Source organism: Trichechus manatus, unplaced genomic scaffold (assembly GCF_000243295.1).
Source record: "Trichechus manatus latirostris isolate Lorelei unplaced genomic scaffold, TriManLat1.0 scaffold00146, whole genome shotgun sequence".
NCBI classification, from domain to species: domain Eukaryota; kingdom Metazoa; phylum Chordata; class Mammalia; order Sirenia; family Trichechidae; genus Trichechus; species Trichechus manatus.
In genome coordinates, this window is record NW_004444082.1 from 1785108 (window position 1) to 1803612 (window position 18505).

The following is an 18505-nucleotide window of genomic DNA, read 5'->3' on the forward strand; positions in this document are numbered from 1 at the left end:
CAAGGGAAAAGACAAGGCGGGGGTGGGGGCGGGGAGAAAAAGGCTTTCGCTAAAACAGTCTCCACTGGTAAGAAGGGTTTGCTGCATGTATGTTGGGGATGACCCAAAGGTTCCAACAAACAGTCCCAGCTCCAGTAGTGCCCCTTTCTCTGTTTAGAATCTGGAGTTAGGCCTGATCACGTGGGAAAACACAGTGTGTGCTCACTCAGTTGGCAGCTCTTACTTCTCAGAGCTGAATTCTTCCCAACATGATAGTCAGAAAAGTGAAAATAGTTCCTCAGTATTTTCACTTACTGCTAAGCACTAAAAACTTCAATTTCAAAAATAGCATTTTTCTAATTATGCCAAATGTCATGCAGAAAAAATGTCAGAGTAGCGTTTTGGCCCCCTACCTACCCATCCTCGGAGCCCCTCTGGGCACCACCCAGCTTTCAGAAGTGTCTGTCACACAGTGGCATCTCAAAGGAGCTGACGTTTTTGAATAGCGAAATGACATAATGGCACTTTATAATCATCTGGTTTATTCTGTGTCAGATGTCACTAGAAATGAAATTAAATGTTAGCCCAGTGGAGCAGAATGCATTTAAAGTATGAAATGTTCCCAGCAGTGGGTTAAAGAAAAAAAAAATCCTGTTTGCCCAATATAAGAAGGGTGAAGAGAAATGGCATTACCTGGCTCTGGTAACAAAATCAGCATGAGCTGCTCTTGCATCCGGGACGCATAAATAACCCAAGTGTATCATGGCCTGTGTTCTCTTTCTACCACTAACCTTACCGAAAAGGAGCACAACAAAATCAACTGCAAGGTCGATAACAGTGCACTGTGGCGAGAGTTCCACCTCAGTCATTCAGCTTCTTTTCCTAACGCTCTTTACTAGGGTTTGTATCTTTGCAACGTGTTTTTCCCACCTGTGCTTCTCTGTTCTCTAGGTTGCGATGATTTTTGTTTAGGGGGAGATTTTTTTCCCCCTTTTGGTGTTATCTGGGATTAAGTAAATTTGCCTGCTGAAAAAATGCACTCAGAAGTTTAAAAATGGACATTAAACAGGATTTGCTTCATTTTGAGGGCTTACTAGCAAAGCCCACTACCCCCCCCCCATCTTTTAATAGCAACTATAAGGGAAAGAATACTGCAATTTTATTCTTTTGATGAGTGAGGGGAACAGGCTAGTCTTCAGCACCAAAAGGGTGTAATCTACATGCAGATGACATTTGGAGAATCATCCGATCGGCAAAGACGCGCAATTTCTTTGCTTGCTGTGGCACTCATTTGCAGGTCCCTAGATGTTCTGACCTTGGGGGGGCCGTGGGAGAGGAGGACTGAGACATACATTGTCAAAGGGAAGGAAGTGTTCAGATTTCACAGCAGGATTACAATAAGCCTATTATACAAACATCATTTATTTTCAAGTCACTGCTTTGTTGTTAAAACACTAATGACATCGTTTAAAGTTGGGTAGGCTTCTTTACTGAGAGAGAATCACTTGAACAGACAATTCAAGTAGCAAAAGTGATGTTCATAGTGAAAAACAAGTCAGCTGCCTTGATAAATAATCATTATCATGCATAGCTTATGTGTGTATCAGTGCAACAGATGCTGGTGCTTGGGATCTGTATTCCTGACATATGACTTGTGCAATGCGAATCTGTATATAGTGTAATAAGGATTAGTGAGGTTTTCACATGGAAGCACGGGGAGGAGATAAGCTGTGTATCTGCACTGGCACTCTTTGGGGATAAACCCGGTTGCTGCCATCGAGTCGATTCTGACTCATAGTGACCCTATAGGACAGAGTAGAACTGCCTCATAGGGTTTCCAGGGAGCACCTGGTGGTTTGTAACTGCTGACCTTTTGGTCAGCAGACGTAGCTCTTAACCACTGCGCCACCAGGTTTTCTCTTTGGGGGTAGTACTAGTCATGATTTACTTTAAGACGGGAAGGACTGTTTTGTTGTGACTGGAAGTCAGCACGGTTGGTTAAATCCTCCAGGCGCCAGCCCTTTCTATTCTCACATGCTTGACAGCAGCCCGGAGGTGTGGGCTTTAGTATGCCTTTACCTCATTTTCTTGCGGGGGGCAGGGGGAGAATATGTATATATAAACTCCCTCTCCTCAAAAATCTAGCATCCGTTTCAATTCAAGATTTTTTTAGCTAGCTTGTTAAAAATTCAAGATAGTTCATTGAAGAATATAGACAGAAATAATTTTCAGTTCTTAGAAATCTGTCAGAACTTTTAGTGAGAAGCTTTATTTCTGGTTTCCTCTTAGAAGACGTATTTTTTAAAATGTCGATGGGTAGTTTTTTAACAAATATAGAAAATTAATCACGAATGATATTTTATCAGTAAAATTTCTTTTTAGGAAGTCAGAGGAAATTTATCAATCACTAATTTCAGTAGAATCAAGAATTTCTAATAATATTCAAAACTAAAAAACCAAACCCACTGCCATCAAGTCGATTCCAACTCGTAGTGACCCTGAAGGACAGAATAGAACTGCTATAAATCTTTACACAAGCAGACTGCCACATCTTTCCCCCGTACACAAGCAGACTGCCACATCTTTCCCCCGTACACAAGCAGACTGCCACATCTTTCCCCCGTACACAAGCAGACTGCCACATCTTTCCCCCGCAGAGCAGCTGGGGGGTTGGAACCACCAACCTTTTGGTTAGCAGCCAAGCACTTTAACGACTGCACCACCAAGGCTCCTTCTAATAACATAGGCAACAATTTCCTGAAGGACATTGCACAAGAGACCTCGTCCCTCTTGGGTATGTGTGTACCAGATGACCGTGCTCTTTTCTGAGATGGACCTGGCAGTGTTTAAATGCTTTACGGTGTGTCCCACACTGGTGAGGATGCCGAGGTGTCATGAGGCAGTGGGAAGGATTCCCTGGAGCAGTGACAGGGGTTTTAGCTCTGGATTCAGAACTCAAGAACCCCTACCTCTGGGGTCAGAGAATTTCTAGATTGCTGGCATATCCATGTGAAAGGCCCAAATGATTAAGGGGAAGTTGAGAAGCTCAGTCACAATGGAGGGCATATTAATCATGTTCATCCCAAAAAGCAGAAAACTGAGAGAATGAGAGAGGCACAGGGGGGAAACTAATTCCTGTTCCATTTATTTTAGTATAAAGAAGGAACTACCTGCTGGAGCAGCTAAAGCTCTGTGGACTCAGAACGTCAGCAGGGAACCTGCGTCCCAGTCTATTCGCTCGGCAGCTGCCAGCGAGCAAATCTGATGCGAAGATGTCCAGGTTTCTTAGCGACTGTTCCAATGGGGACAGATGAATTACTAGATTTCAAAGCAAATCCAAATGGAAAAAAAAAAATCATAAACTCAACTTACCACCCTCTTTTATTTTGTCTTTGTGTCTTTAGCCACCTTGTAATGATCCAGGTGCCATTTCAGCAACAGCTACACACTTGTGTGCCACCTTTCATACCATGCATCCCAGGTGCTTTGCGATGCAGCTAGAAGTCAGGGTTCAGACCAGGCCAGCTAGCCAAGGACCCATGAACTCAATTTCCTATGGAGCTGAACTTAGTTAGGAAAAAAAAAACAGTAATCATAGCTGAATTCCCTAATGGTAAACAATCTGTAATAAAAAATATATGTGAATGTATCCTTTCTTATATGTTTTAGTTCTTTACACCTGAAATCCATTTCAATACGATATTCTCATTTCAAGTGACGTTCGCATTATATTTTCAGGATACACACCCTCAATCATAAAACGGCTAAAGGGATTCAGCATTATAATGAGTTAACCTGTAGAATGCGGAATTCTTATCTAATAGCACTTTCCCTGCATAAGACAATTTTAATAGCCACAGTTGCTGCAGTTCATTAATCTAATTACTAGTAGTCTTACATTAAAAGATGGCCTCTTTAGGCTTGTTTGACCAAATTTTCTTATTAATTTTATAGTACAACTTGGTTGACTTGTTCAAGAAATTTAAATGAGAAAATGCATTGAATACAAATAAGACTTATTTAGTCATTACTTGGTTTATGGGGGATGAAAAGCAATTATGATACTATTTTAACCTCCTTTTTGTTATCAAGGGCTTAAGTTAAATACCTCCATCCTAATATGATGGAATAAATGAGACTTTGCCCTCTGACTACCGATGAATAGAAAAACTGAACTGTAGTATTTACGTGCAAAATAAAAACTACCTCTGAGTGTTCACGCAGTACTATTGCTTATTCCCTGTTTCCTTTTTCTCCTCCTCTTTTCTCCTGATATGTATCTTCTTAAAAGTGCCAATCAATGGTAAGTTCCCCATGTGCCCCGTGGAAAAGCTGTGGAGGGATGGGAGTGTGTGTCTACCCTGTAGATCCTGACAAAGCCAGCTGGCTCTCTTGTGTGTTGGCCTGCATGTTAGTTCATAGAACATTCCACACGTGGCGTAGTAGTCCACAGTATTTTGTTGAGCTTTCTGATACTGGAGCATGCAAAGTGACTCATCAAAATGTTACCCCCAGGCCAGATCCCCTTTTCTTTCTTGCTTTGCTTTGATTTCATGTATTAAGTCCACATTTTCATTGCTACCTTTATAAGCCAAACCATTTTGTGCACTTTTAATTTGCTCACAGAACATTTGTATGGAGTTTATTTACTTCATCATACAAAAGAGTAGGCTGATCTTTGGAAGAACACAAGACTGGTTTTCCACCAGGCCTTGATGAAGTTTCAGGCTGAAACTTCCGTAAACCTTAGCACCAGAAGGCTGACCGGCTTTTATCAATTAGCTTTGTGAAAGCAATACATCGTTTGGACTGCTTTGTAAAAACAAAGATTTCTGCCTCATCCCAATCGGTATTGCCAATCCCATTGAAATTTCTAAACATTTAACTTTTCTTTTTTGCAAAGTCATCCTAGAGATGATTGCAGCCGTAGATTGAGGGGATCCGGCCAACAACAGCTCCTTAGCGTTCTCAGCAAGCAGATCCCATCCCGTTGGTTCTCCCTCACTTTCTCTGTGATCTTCTTTTCCCAGATGAAACCCACACCATGGCTAGCGACACCAGCAGCGTGGTGCAGTCACACACTTACAAGAAGCGCGAGCCCGCTGACGTGCCTTACCAGACAGGGCAGCTGCATCCGGCCATCCGCGTGGCAGACCTGCTGCAGCACATCACCCAGATGAAATGTGCTGAAGGCTATGGCTTCAAGGAGGAGTATGAGGTGAGCCCCTGCCCCGCCACCTGGGCCCCTCCCCGACCTTCCTGGACATGGTGCCAGCTACTGGGGTACCCAGCTCACCCAAAGCAACCCCGGGAGGGATGCCACGAGGAACCAGGTACCTTGTTCATGGAGCCATTTCCGTGTGGTGGTACTCAGTACCGAGGAGGTAACATACGCTTAGTGGAAAGAGAAGGAGAGCTTGACATTCTGCCTTATTCCCGTAAATGTGCAGTGAAAACAGAGGCGTTCCAGGCTCTCTCCTCTGTTTTCAATCACCTCGTTTGGCTTTTCCTGTCATTAAGTATGACGGTAAATCTAATTATTTTGTAGGAAGAAACTGTCCACTTAAAAAAATTATAGACCAGCCTGTGATGTCACAGGATAGAGATGAAATAACGTAGAGAGACTGGCTAGTGTCGAGGCCTGTGACAGCTGTCACTGTCCTGCCAGCCCAGAGAACAGCTGCTGCCCTGGGCTCTGTGTGGGCAGCTTTCAGGGGCATTTCTGGAAACGGTGACGTTACCTTACTGTGTATAAAATAGAGGCCTCTGCTGTTAGCTAACCTGGTTGGAAAGTCACTCAGGAACTGAAGAGGCTTAGCTGAAGAAGTCTGGGTCAAAGAAGCATTGAGGGGTTGGGGTGGGTGTGCATGTGTGGCCAGGTAAGGGTACTAGATTTCTTTTTAGTACCTTAGGAAAATTGGTTCACAGACATTGATGACAATAAAGTAGTATGCTTACCCAACAGAATAAAAATAGGATCATATAGATATGTGGCTTTACAGATCTTAGAATGGGTTTTTGGTCCTGTATCTACCTGACTAGCTCATAGTTGGGGTGGTGGGAAACAAACTTGTTGCTGTTGAGTCGATTCCTACTCATAGGGTTTCCAAAGAGCAAATATTGGATTTGAATTGCCAGCCTTTATGGTTAGCAGCCAATCTCTTAACCACTATGCCACCAGGACTCCATAGTTGGGAAACTTGTTTGGAATTAGAGTATTTTTAAAATCAGTTCCTTCCACTCCTATGAGTTTCAAGCTCCGCTTCTTTCTCCTCTTTTGGGGACAGTCTGATACTTCATTTTATGTTCCAAGTACTGTCCTGCCATGGGTTTGACTGCCTTTCCCAGCTTGGTTCCCAGAGACTCATTACAGTGATTGGCACGGCCATGGTTCGGTGTTGGCAGTGTCTCTCTGTCCTTCCTCTAAGAGGAGGTCTTTGGTCGAAAGCAGAAAATAGGCAGACACACTGTTACCTGCTAGCGTCCGAGCGCGTTGCCAATGACACACCTCTGCTCACTAAGACTGTAACGCCAAGGAGACTGAACCAAACCATGCCCCAAGGGTTTGCTGTAAGTCCATAAAATGTTTTCAGATAAGGTTCTGCATTTTAACAACCCTAAAACTCTTCGATTTACCTTTGGTGGTTTAACTTATAACTCAGTGGAATTGACTACCTTTGCATGTTCCCTCATGCACTTTTAAAGGCTGGCTTAGGAATTAATGGGATTAAGGGTGAGATTTCCAAAAGCATTGATATCTTATGAAAGACAAAATTAGGTTATTGAGAAAACATTAGCCTGGTGAATAGGGGTGACGTCTTAGTTCTCCCCAGTATTCTGAATGCAGATGGTGCTCAACTGTTTAAAGACGTTAATGTCAACGAGATTAGTTATATGCTCAAATAACAATTCACAAAATACCTGAGTCCAATTTTTCATGGGCTATTTTAAAATATCTGCCTTGGAACTTCATATAATACACTGTAGATGATGCATATTTGAAAGTATGTAAAAAATTATTTCCCATTCCAATCTCCTGAAGAAATATAATTTGTAAGTACAAACTAAAGCAGTTTATACTCATTTTAAGCAGATCATAGCTGATGCTTTATTAAAAGCTGTTGTACTGTGAAATAAAATGTTTATTTACTAATTGCATTTCAAGAAACATTTTTCTCATCCTAGATATTTAGTGGATCAAAGAGGATTGCTTCACAGTAAAAACTTTTAAGCAGTAAAACCATTAACAGTTAAAAAGAGAAGAAGGAAGAAGAGGGGAGGGGAAAACAAAGGAAGAAAACGTACTAGAGAGGAAAGCGGGGGCACACAGCCAAGTGCCGTGAGGAGAAATAGAGAATGGAAATGCTGTTGCGAATAATCAAAAAGCAAAAAACACCAAAAAAATTGCCGTCGAGTCGATTCTGTTTCTTGGAAACCCCATGTGTGTTGGAGTAGAACTGTGCTCCACAGGGTTTTCAAGGCTGTGACCTTTCGGAAGTGTATCACAAAGCCTTTCTTTTGAGGCGTGTCTTGGTGGATTTGAACCGCCAACCTTTCGGTTAATAGCTAAATGATTAACTGTTTGCGCCAAGTACCCCCTCCCCCAGCAACCCTCCCGGGGGATGCAGATGCTGGCAGGAGGACCACAGTGGGACAGTGTACGTGAGAAGTGAGGAGCAGTGGTGGTGGGTGGACATACCAGTGCGTAGGGTGTAGGGGACAGGCAGGGACGCCTGCTGTGGAGCTTCTCACCTGAAGCCTGATGTCCTCACCTTCCCAGCCAGGCTGCTGGGAATTAACCATGCAGCAAAAGATCCCAGGCCCCAAGGAGTTTTTATTCTAGTGCAAATCTGGAAAATCCTTATACAGTTACATTTGAAAGTTCGCCTGGTCTTTAGAGCTGTAACAAACATCCCTCTTTTAACCATACTGGATGAGGATGGAGGATGCATGCTTTCAGATTCCCACACGCCAGCTCTGGCGGCAGTGCTTGCTGACTGCAGCGCTGTGTCCACTCAGTGCATCATCTCACAGGTCAACACTGAGAGGCCTTGCTATTTCTTAGCTCTGTGACCGTGGGCAAGTTATCTAACCTCTCTGGGCCTCGGTTTCCTCTCTGTAAAATGGGAAGGATTGAGTAAGGATTCTATCGTTTAATGTGTTATAAGTGCTTAGAATTGTATCTGGCATATAATAAGCATTTATTTGAAATGTTAGCTATTAAAAGAGAAAACTTTACTAACTTATAATGGTAACATCTAACAGGAGAAGTTCACACTATTTTCTTTATAGCAGAATCGTTGTTCATTGAGCTTTCAGTACATCTGTGTTATCTCTGCTGCGTAGCATTCTGAGGGCAGATTGAGGCAGTCACTTTAGGGAAAGGGGCCAGTGCATTTTTATTTCTTCTTTAGGATTATATAATTCCCTTACCATGTATCATATGTTATCATAATTTCTTGTTATGGACTGAATTGTGTCTCCCCAAAATATGTGTTGAGATCCTAACCCCTGTACCTGTAAATATGACCATGTTTGGAAATAGGAATGTTTACTATGTTAATGAGGTCATATGAGAGGAAGATGGGTCCTCAACCTAATCACTCCAAGTTATAAAAGGAGTACACTAGACACAGAGACACGTAGGCAGAAGACAGATGCCAAGGAATGTCAAGGATTGCCAGCAGAAACCATGAACTAGGAGAGAGGCATGTAGAAGGACTCACCATGGCCGAGACCCTGATTTGGACTTTTAGCCTCCAGAATTGTGAGAAAATAAATTTCTGTGCTTTAAAGCCACCCATTTATATTCTGTTACAGCAGCACTAGGTAACTAAGTCAGAATTTGGTACCAGAGAGTAAGGGTTGCTCTAAGAAATACCTAAAATGTGAAAGTGGTTTTGGAATTCGGTAATGGATAGAGGCTGGAGAAACGTTGATGCTCTTGATAGTAAGAGCCTAGATTGCCTTGAAGAGACCGTTGGTAGAATTATGGACATTAAAGGTGATTTGATGAGGGCTCAGCAAGAATTGTGAGCTGCGGGTAAAGTTTCTGTCACCATGAACAGGATGTTGCTAAAAATGTGGATGTTAAATGTGCTTCTGATGAAGATTTAAAAGGAAATAATGAACATATTATTGGACACTGGAAGAAAGTCAGTCCTTGTTATAAAATGGTAAAGAAGTTCTCTGAATTGTGTTTGAATGTTTTGTGTAAAGTAGAACTTGTAAGCGATGAACCTGGATGTTTAGCTGAGAGATTTCTCAGTGAAATTTCGAGGATGCAGCATGGTTTCGCCTCACTGCTTATAGTAAAATGTGGGAGGAAAGAGACTGATTTATAAATGAACTGTGCAAAAAGAAATTAGACTCAAAGATTTGGAAAATTCTATCATAAAAACGACGAGCATGCTCTGGAACTAACACCAAGGGTATAGCTATACAATCTTTTGCTAAAGAGATTAGGCCTTTGACTGGTGGATTTAATCAACAACCTCAGCAGAGATCCTGTCAGCTTAGACTGATAAGGACAGAGACAGGATGATATGAAGGAAAGCTGTCTGGGCCAATGGAGATACTTGGTTGCAAGCATCTGTTGTCCTCCAAGAAAAGCAAGACACCATTCCAGGAGCAGTTCAGAGGCCAGCAGAACTGTCAAAGGAGCATGAGGGACAGGGCCACCGCTTCCTCAGTTTCAGAGAGTGAAGTCTCCGCCCCTGAGGTTTCAAAGGGTGGGGTTACCACCTAGGTTTCAAAGAATGAGGCCACCACCCCTGAGTTTGAGAGGGTAGCCTGCTGTTCATCCGGCCAAGATAATTAGGCCAGTGCCCAAAGTTGAGGACAACAGAGCTGCCCAGATCCAAGGGGGTAGGATCATCATCCCAGTGGGCTTGGTGGGCAGGGCTGACACCCAGGGCTTAGGGTCCTCAGCCCGGAATCCAGAGAGCATGACCAATGCCCACAGGTGGGAGGGCGGGACCCCTACCCGGATGTCCCTAGAGAACAGAAGATTAAGTCTTGAAAGCCGAAGAGATTTGCCCTGCTAAGTTTTGGACTTGCTCAGTACCTGTTACCCTTTTTCCCTCCAATTTCTCCCTTTTGGAATGGAAATATCTTCCCTGTGCCTGTTCCACCATTGTACTTTGGAAGAAGATAACTTGCATTTTAGGTTTCGCAGGTCCACAGATGGAACACATCCAGGATCTCACCCATAGTTGATTTAGATGATTCTGTAGATGAGATTCTGGATTTAGAGTTGATGCTGGAATGGATAAGACTTTTGGGAATGATGTGATAGGGTGAAGGTGTTTTGCAAGTGGGAAGGACATGAATTTGGGGGGCGGGGCAAAAGGTGGAATGTTAGGGATTGAATTATCCCCCCAAAAATATGTGTTGAAACCCTGACCCCTGTACCTGTAAACATGATCCTCTTTGGAAATAGAGGTTTTCTTTTTTCATATTAATTAGGTCATACCAGAGCAGGGTGGGTCCTAAACCCATGTCTGAGTTATAAAAAGAGCAGAATAGACACTGAGACACACAGGGGTGAGACAGAGATCGCCGGCAGACATCATGAACTAGGAGAGAGGCTCACAAAAGAACTGATGTGGCCAAGACCCTGCATTGGACTTTTAGTCCCCAGAACTGTGAGAAGATAAATTTCTGTTCTTTAACACCACTTGCTTGTGGTATTTCTGTTATAGCCCTAGGTAACTAAGAAGGAGTCTTTGTGGCACAATTGTAAAGCGCTTAGCACTGCTAACCAAAAGGTCCACGTTTCAAACCCACCAGCAGCTCCATGAGAGAAAAGATCTGGCAATCTGCTCCCGTAAAGATTACAACCTAGGAAATCCTATGGGGCAGTTCTGCTCTGTCCTGTAGGGTCTCTGTGAGTCGGAATTGACTCAACAGCCCACGATAACAACCACCACAAAGGTAACTAAGACAATCCCTGTTATACAGTAACTTAAAAATAAATAACCTGATTCTGTGGCTTAAGAGTTTAAAAATTGAGGAAAGAAGTTATATATTTTAAAATATATGCTGTCATATTTATTTCTAAAATAGTATTTTCATATGTTAGGAATGAGAAATAGTATAACTGCAGACCCCAGAATATTCTTACCCCCCCCCCAAAAACAGAAAGCGTATTACATACCTGGTGAACCTTGCCCTGTGCTAGATATGGGGACACAGAGCAGACTACGTATCCCTGCCCTCGGGAGGCCCACACAGGGAGAATCAGACAAGGGGCAATTTCAGTACATCTGTTAAACACCAGACAGAGGTTTGTGGGGTGCTCTGAAGGCCACCAGGGCCCCCCTGAGCCAGCCTGGGGTGCAGGGCTGAGCAGGATGGCTTTCCCTGCGGGGGGAGTAGGAGGAGGCCAGGAGAAGGTTGAAAGAGTCAATTCCAGGTAGATTGCTATAGGAACATTGACAAAAAAGCAACAGAATGGAATGCGTGGGCGGGGGGGTGGCCATGGTTCTGTATGGCTAAATCATAGCGGGGTCAGTGGTCAGGGCTCAGACTGCGGAGGGCGTTACGTGTCACACCAAGGCCAGGCTTCAGCCCGAAGGCCGTGAGAAGACAGGCTCAGAGAAGACGAGCCTCGTTCCTGTGTTCAGATGGAGATCTTTTGAGAATGAACAGCTCGACTTTTAAACTTTATTTGTAGGAGGCACACAGGAATTGCTTGCAAGGTAATCGCCGATCCCTAAAAAAGTAAAAGGGAGAGGGGAAATTTATATACTGAAAGAGTGTCACCTGAATTATATTGCTCTACCAGAGGCACCTTAAAGACTTCCGAGATGTCACGGCCTTGAAAACCCTCTGGAGCAGTTCTACTCTGCACACATGGGGTTGCCATGAGTCGGAATCTACTTGACGGTAACTGACAGCCACCGCCCCAGCCCCTGTTCAACAACGCTACGGAATGTTTGGCTTCAAGACGTGTTGGAGCCATGAACGAGTTCAGTGCTGAAGTGTTGCCGGGGATAAAATACAGTGAGTGGTTCCAGTCATTGCTCCGACTCACACAAAGTCGTTATCAGGACGGTCTTTCTGTTCCTCTTCAGTCCATGTGTATGGGGAAAAACGAGTCATCCAGATTGTAAAATATTTTTGAAATAGTGACTTTCTCTCGGTTGACTCTGTTTCAACCCATTCTTTATGGTTTGCAAGGCAGTAATGTTTGCCCATGGGCCTGAGCACCCGAAGGACGCATCACTGATCAGGCAGCAACAGAGTGTTTCCAAACAAAAGAGAAGGCATGTGGTGGGGATGAGACTGAGTAGTATTCAGTGCAAATTTTTTATTGGATTTTGTTCTAACAAGATAGTCGTATTGCACTTCTCACCAGGGAAATACAGTAATTTGATTCAAACGCAACTCAGACATGAATCACAATAAAAAAGTAAACATGGTAAATTGAACAGAAAATGGCATGTTGTCAGCCGAGAGTAGTTGCGGGATCTCAAGAGGAAGACCAGCTGGAAAGGGTAGGTTTGTTTACGCTTCTGTGAAATGAGGCCTCGGTTCTTTTTCCCGACAGAGAGGAGTCTGTGCTAACCCTGGAGAAAGTTTCAGTGCGCAGGAAGCGGAGAGCGCCCTCGCGGGCACAGCAGGGAGGACTCACTGTCCTACCCCTGCAGGCTTCCCCCCTTTATCGCCTGCCATCCCACGGGGATGAGACAGGGCTGCACGCCCCTTCAACCCTAATTGCTCCACGGTGCTAGAGCAGTGCGCAGGTACCGCGAGGGGGCAGGCTTTCTCGCCACCGCGGTGACCCTGCGGGCGTGGGCGCTGAGCTTGTCTCCCGCTGCAGTCCCCAAAGGGCCTTGTTGAGTTCTAGAATTCGCAACTGATCCTAAGTCGCCTTAAGGATCCACGCAGAAAGACATTAACCTCAAGTAGGAAAGCAGTCGTGTAATTCTGACAGAGTAAGTTTTGCTATAATTGTAAAATTAAGATAAAGGAAGGACAACCATTTAAAACTACTTCCAAATAAGACGTCCTGAGAAGCACAGATTGTCCTGCTTCATTAGCTGATAAGCAGTAGCACTCCGGGGCACAGAAGTTTATTTTCCAATTACTAGAGAGGAAACTTAGCATAAACCTAAGTAACTCTTTGCCTCCTACAACTCTCTCTATATACCTGTACATGTGTACATACCTGTGTGAGTATCTAAATAGATTAGAGAAGCATTATCCTTGCCCCACCTACTTTTTTCATGCGCATTTCTCAAGGACATAAACCCTGGTGATTAACTTTGTAGTTGAACATGGAGATTAATTTTTTACTTTAGCTGAATATAAAGTGGAGAATTGAAGAGATTGTACCGAAAATTTCGGGCTTAAGTAAAGCCTAGGATACTTTTTGAGGAACTTCTATATTTTTTAAATATGTCTATCTCCTTATAGGTATTTTAAAATGTAATTAGTTGTGTATTTTCTTATCTTTTATCCCCCCCCTTCTTTTCTAGGTAAAACAGCTGATTGTGTTAAATACAAGCACAATGCTGTATTTGATGTCTTTGTCTATATTTGACAAAGTTTTTGTCAAGTTAAAAAAGAATTATCATTAAAATAACTCACCTGCCCCTAGAAAATCGCCCTTTTTTTTTTTAATTTGCTTGCCACCCACCTCAGAGTAGCCAGTGTAACTTAACAAGCACCCCAAAAACCGCCTTTGCTCTGCAGAGGCGTCAGGCCTCATGTCCCACCTTAGAGGCCAGACAGGGGGCCTCAGACAGCCCGGCTGCAGCCAAGAAGCAGAGCTGTGAGAGGGAGCCCACTGGGCACCTGTCTCCTCCTGTGGGAGGCTCGTGGGCAGAGGGAAGATTGGACATACTTCTAGAAAACGAGTCAGAATCGTGTGTAAACCCCAGTAGCCATGGAATCGAGTCCATGGTCGTGCTGCAGAGTAGGACTGTGCTCCACACGATTTTCAAGAGCTGTAATCTTTCGGAAGCAGATCACCAGGCCTTTCTTCAAAGGTGCCTCTGGGTGGATTTGAACCTCCAACCTTTCTGTTAGTAGCCAGGCACTAACCCATTTGCGCCACCCAGGGACTGAATTGTGCATAGCATCCACTTTGTTGGTTTTTGAATATGGGGCGAGGGCAGGTGGAATGAAAGGTGTGACTTCGGGAGTAGAACCGCCACCTGAACACAGCTGGTTCAGGATTCAGGAGTCTCTGTGCTGTGCGGGGGCGGGCGGTAGGCACAGCTCCCCACTCCGCTCCGCCCCCTCCGTTTTCAGATGGACATTTCAGCTCCTGCTTCGTATTCTGAGGCACCAGCTAAGTCAATCATTTGCCACAATCAGTGCAGATTATTTTCTATCCCACAGGATACAAAACAAAACAAAACCGTTGAAAGCTAAGGACAGGGATTTGGGGAGGGGGCATGGCAAGCCCTGGAAACACAGTAAGAATCACAACATCTGCGCCTCTCACGGCTGTAGCAGCCAAGTGATTTTTGATGTGTTTTTTCCTTTAATTTTTGTGGTGGTGGTGATCCAGCTCCATAAGAAAATGAGAAAAACTCCTATCCAAAATTTTGAGAATGCTTCAGGCTTTGGGGGGCAAGTCAGCTGTGTGTGTGTTTCTGGAGACGTTCTTGGTAGATGTGTTTCTGCACGTTTTTAAATAATACGATAGAGAGAGTTGTTTTTACCGAGAATGCTTGGTTGAATTTTTTTTAACCAGAAATACTGAAGCGTCCGTTTTATTTGTTGCATGCCGCACTTTGTCTTGCTTGCTCTCAGGACCCCTTAGTGTTTGCTGGGTTTCATGCACCTTCCTTTTGCCCACCTTAATAAAAGTGCGTGCAAGTACAAACCTCAGAAAGTGGGATTAAAAATTGCTTTTTTCCACAACTCTCCACCCTCCCTCTGATGATAGCTTACTTCAGGGGAGGTTTTCCAATTTGTTTGAAGCACTTCTAGTCAACTGTCTGGTTTCCATTTGGAAGCTGCTGTCTAGAATTGTCTTTATCTGAAAGAAGCTGAGCAGTTTTTAGCCACGTGTTAGCAGAGGGCCTGGCCCGGGAAGGACTGTGCTCGTGCCGTGTCCTAGCCCCTGCCGACCTCATCTGACTCTCCTGTCATCCCTCCTTGTGATTACTTTAAACGGGTCACCGTCACTAACGAGATCAAACTTGATGTTTCAAAATTCTCACTGCCCCTCCCTCCCCGTCACCTCCACATCAGCAGATCACAAGTCCTAACTCTTTTCCTCCCCACTGTGTTTCAATCAAGGAGACTTGGTGGCACAGTGGTTAAAGTGCTCGGCTGCTAACCGAAAGATTGGTGTTCGAACCCACCAGCAGCTCCGCAGGAGAAAGATGTGGCGGTCAGCTTCCGTAAAGATTTACAGCCTTGGAAACCCTACGGGGCGGTTCTACTCTATCTTATAGGGTCGCTATGAGTTGGAATCGACTTGACGGTAGTGGTTTTTTCTCGTTTTGGTGTTTCAATCCTATCCCTTCTCCCCTGGCCCAGCGCGTGGCTCCCCTCTCTTGCCTGCGGCACTTTAAGAGCCCCCTAACAGATCTCTGGGGGCGCGGTGGTTAAACAGTCAGCTGCTAACCAAAACATCAGCAGTTCAAATCCACCAGCTGTTCCTTGGAAACCCTATGGGGCAGTTCTACTCTGTCTTGTAGGGTCGCTTTGAGTCGGAACCGACTCGACGACAACGTTTTTTTTTTTAAATCGCGTTTGACTGATACCCAAAGCTCTGCTGTGGACTCTTTCAAACAATAACAGTCTTCTTAGCATGGCCTCCTCGCCCTTCGTGACTGACCACAGCCTCTGTTTCAGGCGGATTTTAGCGACCCCCACTCTCCACCCCCCGCCCCGCGCCTGTGCTATGCTGAATGACTCTCCTCTCTTGCACTCCAGGTGCCTCCTTGTCCCTGGGCCTTGCCGCACACTGCAGCCTCTGTCCAGGGTAGCTCCCCAGCCCTGTCTTCATTTGCCACATTCCCTTCAGGACTTCTGCTCTGACACTTTCCCAGACCTCCCAATCAGAGCGAACCATTCCCTTCCAGAGTTTTATAGCTCTGTGTTTGAATAATATAGCAGGCAGTTTATTAACAATTATCAGGATGGCCCAGGACCGGGTAATGTTTTGTTCTGTTATACATAGGTTTGCGATGACTTGGAGCCAACATACAGGCAGGTGACAACAACAACGTATTAACTGATGTTCTATCAGACAGTCTACTAACTGATAACATACCAAACCAGTACAGTTGCCATTGAGTTGACTCCAACTCATGGCTACCCTACGTCTGTCAGAATGGAACTGTGTTCCTTAGGGTTTTCAACAGCTAGTATTTTGGAGGTAGATCACCAAGCCTTTCTTCTGAGGTGCCTCTTGATGGACTCTAACCTCCAACCTTTCAGTTAGCAGATAAGCATGTTAACTATTTACACCACCCAGAGACTCCAAACCAATAATACAAACCCATTGCCGTCAAGTCGATCCAACTCATAGCGACCCTACAGGACATAGCGTTTCCAAGATCGTAAATCTTTGTATAGCAGGCAGCATATTAACTGATAATATACTAGGCAATATGTTAATTGATAAAATAGTAGGTAATACGTTAATTGATTTATACCATAGGTATTTGACAAGCACTGCTACATCTAAGATACTTTATGTTTGCTGAATTGATTTGCGTGTATTTAAACACTCGTACCTGTAGGAGGGAAAATGACATTAAAGACAGAACCATTAAAAAAAAAAAAAAAACCCCATTGCCAGGGAGTCAAGTCCAACTCATAGCGACCCTATAGGACAGAGTAGAACTGCCCCATAGGGTTTCCAAGGAACAGCTGGTGGATTTGAACTGCTGACCTTTTGGTTAGCAGCCAAACTCTTAACCACTGCACCTCCAGGGCTCCGTTAAAAATTACAAGCTTCAGATGGTGCAGATCATCACGGAGGATGAGTGAGTTCATGCTGTCCAGCCAGAAAAGCTACTCTGGCCCATTTGAACCTCCCAATACCGATCACTTAGAAACGCTGAGGGTGGACGTGGTTCAGTCTGACCATTTTACTCACTGGATACCAACCATGTGCTCAGATTTTTTAGGATAAATATCTTTCGTCCATGTTTGCTTTAAATTTCTTATTTAACGCCTAATAGAAATAAGGTAGAATTATTTCAGTGTGACTTCCGTGTATTTCATGACATGACTATTCTGAAAGAAATCATTTATCATTGTACGTACACAGTTTCAAAGCACATGACAGTAATTTGTGTTATTGTGGAAGTATTTCGTTGGGGGGTGGACTTTTCATAGAGCCTTTTTGGCTCCTGGCACTTTGATGAGGAGGAGAATGGTACCTGTCGTTGTTGTTAGGTGCCGTTGAGTCAGTTCTGACTCACAGCGACCCTACGTACAACAGAATGAAACACTGCCCGGTCCTGCGTCATCCTCACAGTCACTGCTATGTTCAAGCCTGTTTTTGCAGCCACTGTGTCAGTCCATCTTGTTGAGGGTCTTCCTCTTTTTCTGCTTTACCAAGCATGATGTCCTTCTCCAGGGACTGGTCCCTCCTGGTAGCAAGTCCAAAGTACATGAGATGAAGTCTCACCATCTTTGCTTCCGAGGAGCATTCTGGCTATACTTCTTCCAAGACAGATTTGTTCCCTCTTCACCAACAGCATAATTTAAAGGCATCAATTCTTTTTCGGTCTTCCTTATTCATTGCCCAGCTTTCACATGCATATGAGGCGATTGAAAATATGACTTGGATCAGGCACCCCTTAGTCCCTAAGGTGACATTTTTGCTTTTCAACACTTTAAAGAGGTCTTTTGCAGCAGATTTGCCCAATGCAATACGTCATTTGATTTTCTGACTGCTGCTTCCATGGGTGATTGTGGATCCAAGTAAAATGGAATCCTTGACAACATCAATCTTCTCTCTGTTTATCATGATGTTGCTTATTGGTCCAGTTGTGAGGATTTTTGTTTTCTTTTTGTTGAAGTGTAATCCATACTGAAGGCTGTAGTCTTTGACCTTCATCAGTAGGTATTTCAAGCCCTCTTCACTTTCCTCAAGCGAGGTTTTGTCATCTGCATAAAACAGGTTGTCCATTAGTCTTCCTCCAATCCTGATACCATGTTCTTCTTCATATAGTCCAGCTTTGTCTAATACTTACTGTGTCATTATTGTCATACTCGTTTAAAGATGAGGAAATACACGCCAAGAATTTCTGTAACTTGCCCAAAGCCATTCTGCTATGAGTTGTAGAATTCAATCCGTGATCTGTTGACTCTTTTCACTGTACCAGGTCAGTTCTTTATACGACACCAAGAGATACAGACCTATGGAAATTCGCTTTGTCTTCTATTGATTTGACTTGTGATTTCAGAGCAGGAGTGTTATTGTTTCCTCCGTGCTGTCTTGTTTCCTTTGAACGGCGTTTTCCCTTTGGCAGAGGACCCAGCCAGTCCTGGGGCTCCGCGACAATGCCAGCTCTGGTCCATTTCCCCATCTCAGCAGCAG

General features: G+C 44.1%; 1 protein-coding gene across 2 annotated transcripts in view; it reads left to right on the forward strand.

The window, feature by feature from the left end:
- PTPRM (protein tyrosine phosphatase receptor type M) overlaps nucleotides 1-18505 on the forward strand; it is a 746511-nt gene that overhangs the window by 567894 nt on the left and 160112 nt on the right. The window contains exons 19-20 of one of the 2 annotated variants that reach the window (XM_004385786.3): nucleotides 4271-4282; nucleotides 5010-5197. In XM_004385786.3, coding sequence (XP_004385843.1) covers nucleotides 4271-4282; nucleotides 5010-5197 — 200 coding nt within the window. The remainder of the gene's footprint in view (nucleotides 1-4270; nucleotides 4283-5009; nucleotides 5198-18505) is intronic. The other variant, XM_012558215.1, reaches the window with a different exon arrangement.